Genomic DNA, 17,223 nt, shown 5'->3' on the forward strand with positions numbered 1-17,223 from the left:
ACACTTTGGGTTACAGACTCCGCTGACCCAGAAGTACCATCTCAGGTCAAGAACTTTACCTCAGGATGAGAACAGAAATTGCACAGTGGTGGCGCGGCGGCGGCAATTAGCTGAAGTGGTACCTCCAGTTAAGAACAGACCTCTAGAACAATTTAGGTTCGTAACCAGAGGTACCACTGTAATGAGAGGAGGAGGAGGAGGAGTTGGAGAACAGATAGCAGACACATCCTTAGAGAGCCTGGGAAACCCCCCCTTTTTTTTTTACTATTACCAGTTATCATCATTATTTTATTATCCACCCTATGCCCTAAGGCCTCAGGGCAAATTTAAAACAATACTAAAAAAACAGTTTAAAACAAATTAACAACCATAAAAATAAGCTGGGTCCTCAAAACACACACCTTAAGGGTCAAAAACAGGCTGTAGCCATCAGCATTTGCTGGAAACTGCACAATGAAGGTGCCAGGAGGGAGTTCCCACTGCTCAGGGGCTGCTGCAGAGAAGGCCCTGTCCTGTACCTGAGCCTCTGAGGACGACCACCAAGAGGGCAGATCCCAGCACCCAAGAGGTACTGCTGGGAAAGAGGCGGCCTTTCGGGTATCTGTTGTTAGCAACGGGGAGCGGATTCATTACCTGAGCCCAGTTCATAGCGGAACTCCAAGTGCCCGTTGACCATGCTGAGCGAGACAAAATCTGCCACAGGAGAGCCATCTCCGCCGCTGAAGAGGATGAGGCCATCGGGGGACAGCGGCTTGATCTCGAGGTCCACGCGCAGCTCATAGTGGATGTTGGTGAGGGGAGGGTAGGAGATGAAGGTGTCGCCCCCATGAAAATAGGGCACGGTTACCGTGGTGCCTGCAGCAAAAAGGAGGACGGTGGGGTCAGCCTGGGACTTTGCTCAGGCTTTGCCCTGGCCACTGGGGGGTGGGGGCCCAGCGTGTCTTCCTTACTCACCGCCCATGCACTTCTCTCCGTATTTCCCAAGGAGGCAGCGGCAGGTGTAGCCTTGCCCAGTGGCTCGGTTAACACAGGTGGCGTCGGGACCGCAGGCCTCTGTGAGGGAAAGGAGGGTCATTTGGTAAGACTCTGGGCGGCAGTGTCAGGGACTGGGCAGAGAAGGAATAGAGGAGACCGCCTCAAATCCTGACCCTTCCAGGGAGGGGGAGGAGGAAGACAGTATAGATTTACAACAGGGGGTTGATGGGTGGTCGCAGCTCAGAGGCAGATGAGGGGGAAAGCTGGGAAATAATGGAAGAGATAGGACAACACCTGGCTGACACGTTGTCATTAGAAAGCATTCCAGACCCTCCATCTCCCAGAACCTGGCGAGCCTTAAAAGTAGAAGAGCAAAGACCTCAAAGACAGAGGGCACGTAGCAGCACCCATAGAAGAGGGGAGGATGACGACGAATGAAGAAGCTGTTGGAGAGATGGGCAGGTGGAGATTCACTCGGGACAACACCAGTATCCAAGAGGCTGGGTTCTATAGCCTCTCTCTGTAAAGTTTGAAATGAAAAAGGATGGTAAGAAATTTCCCCTTGTCTTTATACTTTCCTGGGCAACCAGCCGGGAGCTGTGGACAGCATCTTGACAGGCAGAGGGGCCAGGAGTCAGGGTTCCTTGTCTGCGCCCTGAACTTAGGAAGCTGCCTTATACAGAGTCAGGCCACTGGTCCTTCTACGTCAGCATCCAAAGTGGGTCCATGTCAGAAAAGGGTGGGAGGTGCAAATCTGCAGGACCCACCCCCAGAATCAAACCCCAAATCTAGCTGAGTATTGTCCATTAATTATTGCTATTATCTGCCCTTATGGCCATAAAGTGGTTAGGGTTAGGGGTTAACCTAACCCTAATGTACATCATTAATGATAAATTAACACGTGTTATTAAGGTAAGACGGGGAATATGCAGGAAGAATGATTTTGAGGAAGTTGTGTAGAATTTGTACTGTTAAAATGGAAATGGAATATCGCAAGAGATGTTGAAATTTTGGGAGGTTGGGGAGTTATGATGGAATGGTCTCGGGGGTGGGGTGCACATTTTTAGTCTTATTTATTTTTTATTATTACTTTGTCAAAATAAAAAATAAAATTATAAAAAGTACATCATTAAAACAGTTGAAAACCAATTCCCGAATAAATAAAAGTGTCAGCACTGCTCGGCAGTGGCTCTCCAAGGATTCAGCCCTACCAGGAGATGCTGCCGAGGACTGAATCTGGGGCCTTCTGCATGCCAAGCAAATGATGTGCCCCTGAACCACAGCTCTTCCTCCTAAAGGACGCCCAGTCTTGTCCTTGCCAAGTGATGTGCCACATGGAAACAGGGGCAGCCGCATCTTACCTGGATGGCAGCGTAGGGCCTGGGGGTGTTCGCAGTTGCTTCCAGCAAATCCCTGTGGGCACTCGCACACATAGCTGCTGCTCTCCGAGTCCCTGCAGACGCCTCCATTCTGCCAAGGGGAGAGAAGGGAAAATCTGGTGGACCGGCGGCCAAGACCACATAACACCGGTCCTGAAAGACCTTCATTGGCTCCCAGTACGTTTCCAAGCACAATTCAGTGTGTCGGTGGTGACCTTGAAAGCCCGGACCAGTATACCTGAAGGAGCGTCTCCACCCCCATCTTTCAGCCCGGACACTGAGGTCCAGCTCCGAGGGTCTTTTGGCACTTCCCTCCCTGCGAGAAGTGAGGTTGCAGGGAACCAGGCAGAGGGCCTTCTCGGTAGTGGCACCCGCCCTGTGGAACACCCTCCCATCAGATGTCAAGGAAATAAACAACTATTTGACTTTTAGAAGACATCTGAAGGCAGCTCTGGTTAGGGAAGTTTTTAATGTTTGATGTTTTATCGTGTTTTTAATGTTCTGTTGGGAACCGCCCAGAGTGGCTGGGGAAACCCAGCTAGATGGGCGGGGTAGAAAGAAAGAAAGAAAGAAAGAAAGAAAGAAAGAAAGAAAGAAAGAAGAGTTTGAATTTGATATCCCGCTTTATCACTACGAGAAGGAGTCTCAAAGTGGCTAACAATGTCCTTTCCCCTCCTCCCTCACAACAAACACTCCATAATTATTCCAACCACCTGCCATGTCCAACCAGGGCTGGCCAAGGGGAAGGCAGCGAGCAACGAGGCCGAATTCTGCTCCCCTCTATAAAATGCAGAGGCCGCACACATGCAGCGCGCTTACCTGGCACGGACGGTCCTGGCAGGTGGGGCAGTTGGAGACGCCGTGAGCTTGCAGGTCAAAGTCTTTGAAGATAACTTCCTTCCCTTGGATGATCAGCTGCCGAACGCATCCTAAGAGGGGAAGGACAGCGAGCCGATGGGAGATTGCGGAAGAGATTGGTGGTAGGGGCAAGGGAGGAAAAAGGTGTGCCAACGAAGCAGGGGCGAGCTGGCAAGGCCTCTGTGTCAGGTAGCTGTACATCTTGGGACACCACCCACCCCGTAAATACCCACTGCTCATATAGATGAGGAGAGACAGTGGTGATGCTGTGGTTGGGGGCTAAGAATGGGGCAACCCAGATTCCTGCATCTCACCCACCCACCTCACAGGGTTGTTGCTTGCTTGGAAGAAACAGGAGGGTTGAAAAACTTGCGTTTGTTTTATCCCTCCAAAAGGTTCAAATGCAACCGTTTAGCAAGCACCCTTTTCTACCACTGCCCGATTGACAGCCTCTAGGGGGAAAGGGAAACCAGCCACTCCCCAAAGGTGCTGGCTACCTGGGGGCCGGTGGGGCAGCTTTCTTTTTCCTAAAGAAAGCTGTCTGTCAGGGTTCCGGGAATCTGCTTCCTCCCCCCCCCCCCGTGGGAGCAGATAAGAAGATCAAAGAAAGGAATGCCTTACCAGTTATAAACTTTAATAACCACAGCGAGAGAATAAAGAACACATCCCCTAGAAATGGTGGGGCTCCCAATTAAGGACAGCACCCCCTTCCACCCCTATTAATCTACGTCACTCGTACGTCTTTTAACCTAAGCTTGTACCCTCTGCACTTTCTGTTCTGAGACTTTCTGGGCTCTTCTTAACCTTGGGCTGAGCGGAGGAATGCTGTTGTCCAGAGACTGTGAATCAGTTAACTCCCTTTCTCTCTTCCAGTGTTTCTTCTCCTAGCTGTTCCCCACCCTGTATTTCCCAGCTTCTGCCTTCTGAACTGTGCCCCTCGGCAAACCACTGTTCCAAATCTATATTGTCCTCCTGCTCCTGGGAAGATTCAGGAGCAGAAGCAGGGGGAGGGGGTGGCTCCCACCATTTCTCCTCCGTGCGGTCCCTGGCGCTGTTGTTCTTAGGACATCCTGCCCGGGTGCACTCAAAACCCAGCCCGGCCCCCTGCCACAGATCACAGACAACCCCGTGCATATACTGGTCGCTTTGTCCTCAGAAGGTGGTGGTCTCTCCTTCATTGGAGGTTTTCAGCCAGAAGCTGGATGAAACTTTGTCAGGGATTCTTCAGCTGAGATTCATGCACCTTAGGGTGGCTGCACTAGGTGACCCTGGGGGGGGGGCTCCCTTCCAACCTTACAATTCTATGACTCTGTGAAGCTCTCACCAATGAAACCGCTGGTCAGGCCTGTCTTTGCAGTAGCAGCGTAGTTGGGATACCCGCCAAGGTAGAGCCCCTCGTTGAGGTCCAGACCTTGGAATTTGCCCTGGGGAAGACATATTATTATTATTATTATTATTATTATTATTATTATTATTATTATTATACCACCCTATATCCAGGGGTCTCAGGGCAGTTTACAGAATAAAATCAAGATATAAAACCACAAAATATACAATAAAAGTAAGAACACAATAGCCCCACCAAAAAAGAGCCACATTTTAAAAGGGCATAGGATGTAAATCAGATCAACCAAAGGCCTGGTTAGAAAAGGAACGTTTTTGCCTGGCACTAAAAGGTGTGTAATGAAGGCGCCAGGCAAACTTCCCTGGGGAGAGCATTCCACAGACGGGGAGCCACTGCAGAGAAGGCCCCGTTCTTGTGTTGCCACCCTCCGGACCACACAAGGAAGAGGCACATGAATAAAGGTCTCAGAAGATGATCTTGGGGTCAGGGTAGGTTCATATGGGAAGAGGCGGTCCTTGAGGTATTTGCGGTCCTGAGCCATTTAAGGCTTTATAGGTCAAAACCAGCACTTTGAATTGGAAACTAATTGTAGCCAGTGCGGTCGGACCAGGATCGATGTAATGTGCTCAAACCGTCTTGCTCTGGTGAGCAACCTGGCTGCTGAAATCTTGCACTAGCTTAAGTTTCCAGACTGTCTTCAGAGGCAGCCCTACCTATAATGCATTGCACTAATCCAACCTTGAGATTACCAGACCATAGACAATAGTAGTTAGGCATAGCTGGGCCACCAGCTGAAGCTGATGGAAGGCACTCTGGGCCACTGAGGCCACCTGAGCCTCAAGCAACAAGCAAAGGATCCAGGGGTATCCCCAAGCTGTGAACCTGCTCCTTCAGAGGAAGTGTAACCCCATCAAGAGCAGGCAACCTCCCATCTATTTGGTCTAGAGAACCACCCACTAACAGTGCCTCTGTCTTATCTGGATTGAGCTTGTTTGTTGGCTCTCATCCAGTCCATTACACAGAAATGTAAACCTAGCAAAAGTGGGTCTCCAACAGGAAACACCAGTTTGCAGGGGGCTGCTCCATCTTGGCCTTGCTTGCCATCCTGCTCCCAGTACCCAATTCCTTTGGGCCTGATCCAGTAGCCACTGGCAAGTACAGAATGCAGCGCTCAGACCCACAGACGGGGTGCAGATGCCCAGCAGCATGTTGACACCCCGACTAGAGCGCCTGCCCTGGCTTATAATGCTGGCACTTTCAGCAGCCTCATGCCAGAGAGATTTCCCACAGGTGGGAGAAACCGCCTCTATCCTCTCCACCTTGAGCCCGCCACTCACCTGGGACGTGCCGTTGACGGGAGGGTGGTTGTCCAAAACGAGAGAGCCCTGGGTGAGGTTGCGGTACAGCCGGACGGTGTGGAATTCGCCCAGCTTGATGATGGAAGGGTGCCGGATGGTGGCCATGCCAGAGCCGGCATCAAACCTGCAATGTCAAGTGTAATGGTTCTAAGGGTTGCTCGTGCGTAAATCAACGCCACACCTGGCTGGGTTACCTGGGTGAACCCTTTCTGTCCGGACAGCCACTCACCTGTGGCTGTCTCAATCGCTGGCAGAATCCGTCAGTGGGGGTTTCTTGAACTTCTTCCAGCAAAGAAGCTCTTTGACGCCTAGTCGCCACCTACTCTCCCTGCACGGAAGCCTTCTGCACAGGGAGTGTTTGGGCAGCGGAGGACCCGTGCTCTCCCCGCTGGTCTCCAGCGAGGAGTCATGGAGCCACCTCGCCGATCCCCCCATCTGCCCCCCTTCTCCACTGGTGCTACGCTGAATTCCTTCCCCAGAAGATGGGCTACTTCTCTCCCTCCCCGGACGCTCTCCGGAACCCCTCTGGAGCCCTCCCTCTCCCTCTGGCTCCGATGGCAGTTCCCTGACACCAAGACAGCTCAGAAGGGTCAAAACTGCTTCACCTCCCGCCTGCTCCATTAGGCCCTGGCAAGCAGACCATTTTGGCGCATTTGGAGGCCCACGTCTCACAGCTCTGGATTCAGAAGTAGGAAAGGATGGGTTGAGGCTAGAACTGACACCCAGCCAGAAAGAGAGTGCTGAGATAAGGTAAAGGTAAAGGACCCACAGCCTCTCACCTGAGCTCCGGCCGGCCCCCAACCAGTCCAAAGGACACAAAGTCTGTCCCTGTGTTCTTCTTCTGCCCGTTGTACACCAGCATCCCTGCCAAAAGCACAAAGGTGGTGAGCGGTTTCTGCGGGGCATGGGTTTGCTCAGCTCACAGCTTCAGCACCAGGGAGCTACTTGCAGCTGAGCCATCCTCCGACGCCTGGGAAAGGCAGCCTGGCCGAGGTCCCCAGCTCCATGCAGTGCTCAGAGCCCTCCATTGCCACCCACGCAAGCGGCCTATTTGTGGACGAGCCACAAAAGGTGGTGCCCACCAGCCTGTGAAACCACGACACTGTGCTATGCTCCCTTTGGCACCCAAACCCGCAGCACGGCAGGTGGGCCCCAAGGCTCAACAAGAGGATGCCAAGATCCACCTGGACTTCCTGTCCCTGGGATGCAACATGGCGCTGCTTCCTGGTAAGGAAGGGAGAATGTCCCACCTGCCTGGGCAAAGAACCGGGGTTAGGCAGGGCCTCAAAAGAAGCAGCCTGGCTGGCAAGACGTTAGGTGGATCGGTGAGCGGGTGGATAGGGGCCGGGAGGGCTCCTGAATGAAGACACAGCTCCGCCAGTGGACTGGTTAGTTTGCCAAGGGGCACACTTTTCACAACACACACGCGGGCACGAGGCTCCATCGCCGCAAGGGTTAAGGGAGGCGCCTAGGACTGGCTAAAAAGGAAGCGGCAGCCCAGCAGAAACGAGACTTACCTGAGTAAAGCATGAGAGCTGGATAGGTAGGGGAAAGGAGGGAGTAGAGACGAAGGGGGAGGAAGAGGTGCGGAGGAGAGAGAGAGGAAGAGAGACGGAGAGAAAGGTAAGACGAGTTGGGAGGAAAGGCAAGAGGGAAAACGAGAGTGTTGAGAGAGAGATTCCCAGAAAAGAGAGCACTCGGGCCTCTGCCAGCAAGGAGAAAGGTGGTTGGTTGTACCCAAAAAAAAGACCAAGGAGCTCATATACTAGGCTTGCCATATTTCAAAAAGTAAAAACCAGGGCACCCCAAAATTGTTTCAGAAAACACCACTTTTCGATTGATCCAGGACAAAACGCTGCATTTCAGAAATCCCTCCCCACCCGGATGTCAATTCCGCCTCTGAAATCCCAATATGGCAGCCCTACTGTATACTGTTCTTGTGGGGAAGCTCTGGAGTGCCTACATTTGAGGGGGGACGACACACAGCAGTCCTGCCCCCAAGGGCCTCCCCGCCTGCCCCAGCACCTCCGCTTACCGTCAGGTGTGTCCGGTCGGAAGGTGATCTCGATCGCAAACGTCTTGTAGGCGTCTTTCATGGTTGGCAGGACAAGGAAGGACTGAGGATTCTGGGTGAAATATGGCACCACCCGCTCTACAAGCAGAGGAAGGGCAAGGGGTCAGGGGACTGGGCAGCTACTGCCATTTCCCAGCTCCCTCATCCTTTCTAGTTGAGGAATGGCCAGCTACCTGTTTGGTCCACTTTAGCCACAGGAAATCCCACTACTGCCACCACACCAGGTTGCATCATTGCCCAATATTGCCCAATGCTGCCTTCTCTGACTGGCAGCAACCTTCTGGGGTGCTTCCCCCCTGCCCAGATATCCATGCTCCTTTAAACTAGAGGTCTTATGGGGTTGAACCCAGGGCTTTCTGCATGCAGCTGAGTGGGGACCCTTTCGCCACACATTACCCCTGCGCAGAAGTCCCATCAGGATTCGAACCAGCAGCCGCCACCAGGCTAGGAGGAAGGAAGCAACAGCCCGGGCAAGGCTTTTTTTTTTTTTTTTTGCAGCTGGAACTCGCCAGAGATGGGCACCGTTGTCATAATAAGGGAGCCATTCATGGTGAGCTCTGACACCTCTTTTTCTAGAAAAATACCACTGCCCTGTTCCACCCCAGCTGTGGCTATTCAAAGGCACAGTCCCCACAACCAGCAGGGGAAGGGGCAAGAGAGGAGATTCCCCTCTCAAATCTGGAGAGCCCCAGAGGGAGATTTCTCCAGGTCAAACTCTGGAGACCAGCAACTGCCTGTCCCCTTTCTGAATATTCCTCCCACGGTTTGGGTGGCGGCGGCAGAGAAACTGATTTCGGAGGGAGATGAGACCGGCCTGCTGAACTCACCGCGCACTTTGAGCATGGAGAAAGCCGTCACCTTCCCTTGCCGGTTAGATGCCGTGCAGACGTATATGCCAGTGTCCTCGGGGCGAGCGGACGGGATGGTCAGGACGTTGCTCGCCACGCGGACGTCCTTGGGGAGGTCTCCCTCCAGCTGGAACACAGAAGCGGCCCCCAAAACCCTCAGCAGGCTCTTCCCGCAGGGCACAGACTGCCTTGCAAGGCAGCCCAGCAACCCTTTGTCTTTCCTTTGCCGTGTGCGCCAACCTGCCGCTCTCCCCAGAGGCTGATTCCGCTCTTCCCCACCAACCCAGGGGGCTCTCTGCCTTTTCCCTTGTCTGCCTTATCATTATTTATCTCATTTTGCTTATAAACGTACTTACAAAGAATAAAAAAAAATCCCAAAATGGTTTGAATACAAGTATTATTATTATTAATACAGTGGAACCTTGATTGTTGAACGTTCTGGCTTTCGAACGCAGACAACCTGGAAGTGAATGCTTCGTTTTTGAATGTGCCTCAGAAGTTGAATGGCTTCCGAGACACGTGTTGTCAAACGTTTCGGAAGTCAAATGGCCTTCCGGAATGGATTATGTTCGACAACAGAGTTTCCACTGTAATACTATACAGTGGTACCTCAGGTTACATACGCTTCACGTTACATACGCCTCAGGTTATAGACTCCGCTAACCCAGAAACAGTACCTCAGGTTAAGAACTTTGCTTCAGGATGAGAACAGAAATCGTGCTACGGCGGTGCAGTGGCAGCAGTGGCAGCAGGCCACATTAGCTAAAGTGGTGCTTCAGGTTAAGAACAGTTTCAGGGAAAGAACGGATCTCCAGAATGAATTAAGTACTTAACCCGAGGTACCACAGTACAGTCCTTTATCAAAAGATCCCATGGCGGTGTACAACATTAAAAACACGTTACAGAGCACCAATAATAAAAACATAATGAAAAGCATAACGACAGACATAACAAAATAATTATATTAACAACTGCCCCTCCCCTAAACTTTAATAGGCCATAGGCCTGGGTAAAGAGGAATATTTATGCCTGGCACCTAAAGACATGTAATGAAGGCGCCAGGCAGGCCTCCCTGGGAAGAGAATTCCACAGTCAGGGAGCCACCAAGAAAAGGCCTGTTCTCTCGTTGCCACCGCCCAAACCTCTTGGGGAGGAGGCACACAAAGAAGGGGCTCAGATGATGAGGATCGCAGGGTGTAGGTTGGTTCCTGTGGGAAGAGGCGGCCCTTGAGGTACTGAGGCCCGGAGCCATGAAGGGTATATAGGCAAAAACCAGCACTTTGAACTGGGGCCCGGAAATTAATTGGAAGCCAGTGTAGTTGTGCCAAGATTAGTGTTATATGATCAAACCACTACACAAAACTTTTTTTAAAAAAAGAAAAAAACAGATCACCAGCTACTGCAGAAAGCACATGACGATAGTGTCGTGTAGTGGTTATTTCTGGACTAGGACCTGGGAGACTAGGGTTCATATCCTCTACTTAGCCATGATTCTCACTTGGTTTCAACCTTCTTTTAGCCTAACCTACCTTACAGGGTTGTCGGGGGACTAGGACGGGAAAAGATCAGGGTTCAAATCCTCCCCTCGGCCACAAAACGTAACTGTGAGACCCTGGGGGGGCAGTCACTGCCTTGCAGCCTAAACCAACCTTGTTTTGAGAATAAAATGGGGAGGGAACCATGCCACCTTTGAGCTCCTTGGGGGAGAAATGGTGGGAATTAAACGCAACAAATAAAATAGACAACGGCATCACACGTTGTCAGCCGCAGGGCCCTTCTTGGTGGGCAGAGTCCACAGAAGGGTTTGCTGCCCCTCTGGAGAGTTACCTTGGTCCAGGTGATATCTGGCACAGGGAAACCGGAAGCCGAGCAAGGGAAGACCACCTTAGACCCAGCGGAGACCTCTTTCACTTCTGGCTGGGCTGCAGCAATCTGGGGCACAGCTGTAGGAGAGAGAAAAAGCAGGTTTGCTAACCTGGAGGGAGGAGAGAGAAATGAGGGGCGCATAAGCCCTGCTGGTACTTACATTGGACATGGAGGATGACGTGGGACTGGACAGTGCCGACGTCGTTGGTGGCCGTGCAGCGGTACTGCCCGGCGTCCGCCTGCTCCACGCGTTCAATCTTCACCATGCTGCCGCTGGCCAGCACCCCTGGGCGCAGCCGCCCGCCCACCTTGCTCCAGGTGACCTGGGGCTTTGGGTCCCCAAAGGCCAGGCACTCAAACTCCACGGCGTTGCCCACCAGCACGGTCTGCACCGACGTCCGGATGTTGATCATCACCTTGGGCAGCGCTGAGGAGAGGGAGGCAGACAGGGAGAGGTCAGGGGATCCTCGAGGTCTCGGCCCAGTATACCTGAAGGAGCGTCTCCATCCTCATCATCTACTCCGGACACAGAGGTCCAGCTCCGAGGGCCTTCTGGTGGTTTTCTCCCTGCGAGAAGTGAGGTTACAGGGAACCAGGCAGAGGGCCTTCTCGGTTGTGGCGCCCATCCTGTGGAACGCCCTCCCACCAGATGTCAAGGAAATAAAAACAACTATACAACCTTTAGAAGACATCTGAAGGCAGCCCTGTTTAGGGAAGTCCCCCCCCCCCCCAAGATCTTTATTGAAACTTAACATATATACACAATAACCAAAATTCCCAATGATTCCCTCACATAAAATATCTAAATTACACCAGCTGCATAAGTAAGTTTTTAATGTTTGATATTTTATTGTGTTTTTAATATTCCGTTGGGAGCCGCCCAGAGTGGCTGCCCTCTCCAACTTACCCTGGACGGTCAGCGTGGTCCTGTCTTCGGCCACCTCAGAGTAGCTGGTGGCTCGGCAAACGTAGACACCTTGGCACCCCCGATCCAGCTTCTCGATTCTGCAGGGAAGCAGCAAGAGTCACTAGACTCTGGTCTAGCTCTTTTAAAATTTTATTCATGCATTTCAGATTTATACACTTCAATAATTTTACAATCATTTTGACATTTCAAAACTTGACTTCCTTCCCCCTCTCTGTGGTTCCTTAAACTTATTTTTGATATCTCTTGCATATCCAAATTAACTTAATTTGTTCATTTATTCATCTTATTTAAATACATAATCTTATAAAACCGCAGGTTATTACAATAATCCTGCCGATGTTCTCATCTGTTTACAATTTATCTGTAAATATTCAATAAACTATTTCCATTCTTTTATAAAGAGTTTGTTGCCTTGATTTCTTATTTTTCCGGTAAGTTTAGATTGACTAGGGGAATCAAGAGGACCAAAACTTCAACAGAGAATGGGTTAAATATTAAATGTATTTGAAAGAACACTGTAACACTTGAACTCTTTGGCAGGCTTTGAGTAACTCCTGAAATGTTACAAAGACTATATTGCAGGACTAGAATTCGGATAAAATATAATATGCAGCTGATTAAGATATTTAAAGGAGAAGGGAAGTCCTAAGATTTGGAAGAATCTTGTTCTATTTCAAAATTTCATTGTGATAAGTGTGTGATTTATTTTGTAAAACCAATAAAAATTATTATTAAAAAAAAGTTTTGCCATTTCTGCATATTGCATAAGTTTTTTATCCATTCTTCCTTTGCTGGGACTTCTGCTTCTTTCCATTTTGGGGCGAGCTGCAGTAGCATACACGAATAATTTTCTGTACAGTTTGGATAATTCTGTCCCTATAATTCCCAAAGGGAATCTGGTCTAGCTCAGCTGGCAGTCAACAGTGGCACACACCTCGGTCCTGTTCACCCTCCATCCTTCCCACAGCACTCTGCCTCGTACAGAATTGGACCATTGTGTTGGAAAACAAGCCCCATCGGGAGAGGCAGGCCCCTCTCCCTGCTCTTGGAGCTTGTTTACCCGTGATCTGCCCTGGCTGCCATCTCCGCAGACCAGGAGATCTTGATAGGCGACATTTCCCAGCGTGGAAAATGCACACCCCCTTCTCCCCCTTGCTTCCCCAGCAGGGAAAGAAGATAGTCAGAAAGCCTTTTACATCTTGTTTATTTTCTGACTGTGCAACTCTACAAAAAACATGTCCAAACAGTTCAGTGTTCAGCAAGTAAGTGGCTAAGACTTCCTTCACATACGCAACAGGAAGGTCTCATATTACACACTGCACAAAGACTTCTGAAGCCTGTGAACTTCCGGGAAGATTCTTTCCCACAGCTAGTCACATCATGTGATGTTTTCGCCGACCTGCCAGTTTGCAGCTGCGTCGCACTCATATCGGAACACATTGGCCCATGGGGCTCAGTACCATCTGCTCTGCTTACCGAAGCACGCCGTTGCGGATGCTGTGTTGGGGAGGCAGCTCCCCATCCTCCTTGGACCACTCCAGCCGTGCTCGGGGGTCTCCGGAAACAACAGAACACGCAAACTCTGCTGTGCCCCCCACAGCCTTTGTGTCTCTCCGTGGGGTGACCTGGATGGAAAGAGGTCCTCCAGCTGCACCTGTGTGGGGAGAAGACAGGATGAAGCGCCCAACTCTTGCCAGAGACACAGAGAGGGGCCTAAGAGAGGGGCCTTGTCCGTGGTGGCCCCACAAGTCTGGAATCAGCTTCTTTCATATACAGTGTTAGCTCAAGTTACATATGCTTCAGGTTACAGACTCCACTAAGCCAGAAATAGTACCTCGGGTTAAGAACTTTGCTTCAGGATGAGAACAGAAATTGTGCTCCGGCGGCGCGGCAGCAGCAGGAGGCCCCATTAGCTAAAGTGATGCTTCAGGTTAAGAACAGTTTCAGGTTAAGAACGGACCTCCGGAACAAATGAAGTACTTAAGCCGAGGTACCACTGTATATATATATATATATATGCAGGTTTTGGTGTCCTCGGGTGTCTTCCCGTGTAAAAGTTGGGGTGTCTAGGCGACGTTTCGACGAGGTCTCACTCGTCATCTTCAGGCTGGTGCTTTCGGCTTCTTGTTACTGGAACAGAGCGGGATCTCAATGTTTGAGTTCCTATAAATACTGTAGAGGGGGTGTGGTGTCTAGCCTCCAATGTTCTGGGCAGAGAGGAAGTTCCCAGGCTAGTGTGCCTTTTCTTCTTTTGTTCCTTAATTACTTGAGAGATACCTTGAGTGATTTCTTGAGTGATATCCTGAGTACCACTTAGGTGGGTCATTAGTACTGGTACTCAGGATATCACTCAAGAAATCACTCAAGGTATCTCTCAAGTAATTAAGGAACAAAAGAAGAAAAGGCACACTAGCCTGGGAACTTCCTCTCTGCCCAGAACATTGGAGGCTAGACACCACACCCCCTCTACAGTATTTATAGGAACTCAAACATTGAGATCCCGCTCTGTTCCAGTAACAAGAAGCCGAAAGCACCAGCCTGAAGATGACGAGTGAGACCTCGTCGAAACGTCGCCTAGACACCCCAACTTTTACACGGGAAGACACCCGAGGACACCAAAACCTGCATTCCTGTACCCGTGAAAATCTACGAAAGCATATATATATATATATATATATATATGCATTTCAGGTTTATACATTTCACTAAGTTTCAGCCACATTTTAAAAGGGTATAGGATGCCAATCAAATCAACGAAATGCCTGGTTAAAAGGGAATATTTTTTCCTGGTGCCTAAAGGTGTATAATGAAGGCACCAGGCGAACTTCCCTGAGAGCATTCCACAGACAGGGAGCCACTGCAGAGAAGGCCCCGTTCTTGTGTTGACGCCCTATGGACCTCTCAAGAAGGAGGCACACGAAGGAGGGCCTCAGAAGATGATCTCAGGGTCCGGGTAGGTTCATATGGAAAGAGACAGTCCTTGAGGTATTGTGGTCCTGCATTTTGAGCTTGATAGCAAGCTTACAACTGTTTTCATCACAACAGGACTTGCGCGGCACTTATTTGGGGCAGAGTGCCACTACACAAGTGCAGAGGGCTCTTGGGAGCCATGGGGATTCTCCCCCACCCACCCACCACAAAAGTTATTTGTGGCACCCTTAAGAAACTACAGCTGCCAGGATTCTCTGGGACAATCCATGTGCATTTGAGTGTCTGTTGAATGTATGGCGTGGATCTGCCCTACGCGGATCGGAGTGAAAAAGGATTTCCTTCAGACAAGCACCTTGTCCACAGCCTCCACCGTTTCCTTCCTTGTTGAACCTTCCCCGTGTCCTCACCTTGCACTCGGACATGGGCGACGGCCTCGGCTGATCCCACCCGGTTGCTCACGCGGCAGAGGTAGGCGCCCGAATCGTGGGGGGAGGCCGGGCTGATGTGGAGGACGCTCTCGCGTACCGTGGCGTGCCCGGGGAGGCTGCTGTTGCCCTTGGTCCACTCGTAGCGCAGAGGGGGCGTGCCGTGAGCCAAGCACTGCAGCTGCACCACCTCGCCCGCCTGCACCGACACCGAGTCCGGAAGGGTGGTGGCGTACGGCGGCGCTGGGAAGGGGAGGGGGGAGAGAAGAGAAGAAAGATCTCTGGGTTAAACAGCCCCCTGCTCTTCTTTAGGGTATTGTTTCCAGGCGCCTCTTCGCAGACAGGCTCCAGCACTAATTTTATTTTTATTTCATATAATTTATATATTGCTTGATCAAAGAGGTTTCGTCAGTGTAATGGTTATATGGGGTTGCTCGTGCGTACGTTGCCGCTACTCCTGGCTAGGTAGCCTGGTTAAACCTTTCCTGGCTGGACAGCCCTTCACTTCGTGGCTGTTCAGTCGCTAGCAGAATCCGTCAGTGGGCGTTTCTTGAACTTCTTCCAGCAAAGAAGTTCTTTGACGCCAAGTCTACGCCTACTTTCCCTGTGCGGAAGTCTTCTGCGCAGGGTGGGTGTGGGTAGCGGAGGACCTGTGCTCTCCCCGCTGGTCTCCGGCGAAGAGTCCTGGAGCCTCCTCTCCGATTCCCCCATCCGCCCCCCTTTATCCCTGGTGTTACGTTGATTTCCTTCCCCAGCCGGTGAGTCCCCTCTCTCCCTGCTTGGCCCTTCTCTGGCATCGCTTGGGAGCCCTGCCTCCATTTCTGGCTCCGATGTCAGTTCCCTGACAGTCAGGCTTCGGAGAAACGGTTTCCTCCCTTGCTTTGGCTGTGAATCAGCAGAACAAAGCAATTAAGAGTCCCCTACAAGTGTTATGAGAATTATAAGGTCTAAGATATAAAATAAAGGTTCATAAATGCACCAGGCAAACATATACATAAATGTATAAACCACATGTCTAAAACAGTACAGAAAAACAGTCCTAAAGCCATTTTGATTCCTTCAGTGACCTCAAATATTTCTCTGCAAGGAAGAAAGGAATGGGAAAATCTTTCTAATTTGTCTTTGGAATGTAGGGATTACACCTCCCTTTTCAAATACAGTCTGGCAAGTATCTGTTAAGCTGAGCACACTATCAATACTCAGAAACTGAGTATTTATCATCAGAAAAGAATGGCCAGTGCCCAGAAAATGCAATCAGTGACCATTATCAGGTATCCGGCTGTCAGAAGTGAGTTGCGAGCACTCAGGGGAGATAAGAGCCTGGGAATCCAGCCATATTTTACAAGGCTTTATTGCTTCTTGACATTATTTACAAGCAGTTCAAAAGTGTGACTCGATCATGGCGGGTAGTTGTCCCGACTAACTTCCTTCCGCTTTGGGGGCCAGCATAACCAACGTCGAAGCCCAACTCCCCTCCTTCCTCTGTGACGAGAGGTACTTGCCCTCAGAAGTTCCTCCTCCCTCTCAGATTCACTCCCCTCTGACCCCCCTTCGTCTTCTCTCTCTTCTGAAGATGAACAGCTGCTAATCAACGGGGCTTTCTCCCGATAACCTCCCATTCCTTCCTCCCTCTCTGTCTCCAGTTCCCTGACACAGGCAGAAAGAATTTCTGCTGTAGTCTGCCTCCTTCTGTGATGTATGTATGACGTTTCAGGGGGGTGGTCTTGGACTACAGGGTGGGCATTTTCAAAAGTCTATATAAGAGCTTGCACACCAATATTCTGGGTTCCTCCTCCCTCCTGTGTGTCGTGAGTGGGGACCCTGTTGCAACAGTTCAATAAAGATCAGGCTTAAAGGTAAAGGTACCCCTGCCCGTACGGGCCAGTCGTGTCTGACTCTGGGGTTGCGCGCCCATCTCGCTTAAGAGGCCGGGGGCCAGCGCTGTCCGAAGACACTTCCGGGTCACGTGGCCAGTGTGACAAGCTGCATCTGGCGAGCCAGAGCTGCACACGGAAACGCCGTTTACCTTCCCGCTAGTAAGCGGTCCCTATTTATCTACTTGCACCCGGGGGTGCTTTCGAACTGCTAGGTTGGCAGGCGCTGGGACCGAAAGACGGGAACGCACCCTGCCACAGGGATTCGAACCGCCAACCTGACGATCGGCAAGTCCTAGGCGCTGAGGTTTTACCCACAGCGTCAGCCGCATAAGATCAGGCTTACTAGCTGCTTTTCTTCT

The 17,223-nt window shown here is 50.9% G+C and overlaps 1 protein-coding gene across 19 annotated transcripts in view; it reads right to left on the reverse strand.

The window, feature by feature from the left end:
* HSPG2 (heparan sulfate proteoglycan 2) overlaps positions 1-17,223 on the reverse strand; it is a 218,492-nt gene that overhangs the window by 12,585 nt on the left and 188,684 nt on the right. For 17 of the 19 annotated variants that reach the window (XM_083750024.1, XM_083750019.1, XM_083750017.1 and 14 more), the window contains 15 exons: positions 14,970-15,230; positions 13,108-13,285; positions 11,611-11,708; positions 10,864-11,130; positions 10,665-10,780; positions 8,817-8,964; positions 7,951-8,067; positions 7,433-7,450; positions 6,695-6,779; positions 5,895-6,039; positions 4,537-4,636; positions 3,174-3,283; positions 2,337-2,445; positions 955-1,053; positions 634-855 (listed from right to left, as the gene is read on the reverse strand). In XM_083750024.1, coding sequence (XP_083606150.1) covers positions 634-855; positions 955-1,053; positions 2,337-2,445; positions 3,174-3,283; positions 4,537-4,636; positions 5,895-6,039; positions 6,695-6,779; positions 7,433-7,450; positions 7,951-8,067; positions 8,817-8,964; positions 10,665-10,780; positions 10,864-11,130; positions 11,611-11,708; positions 13,108-13,285; positions 14,970-15,230 — 2,073 coding nt within the window. The remainder of the gene's footprint in view (positions 1-633; positions 856-954; positions 1,054-2,336; positions 2,446-3,173; positions 3,284-4,536; positions 4,637-5,894; positions 6,040-6,694; positions 6,780-7,432; positions 7,451-7,950; positions 8,068-8,816; positions 8,965-10,664; positions 10,781-10,863; positions 11,131-11,610; positions 11,709-13,107; positions 13,286-14,969; positions 15,231-17,223) is intronic. The other 2 variants (XM_083750025.1, XM_083750029.1) reach the window with 1 other exon arrangement.

This window comes from Podarcis gaigeae (genome assembly GCF_964106915.1).
Source record: "Podarcis gaigeae genome assembly, chromosome: 8".
In the NCBI taxonomy this organism is placed as follows: Eukaryota; Metazoa; Chordata; class Lepidosauria; order Squamata; family Lacertidae; genus Podarcis; species Podarcis gaigeae.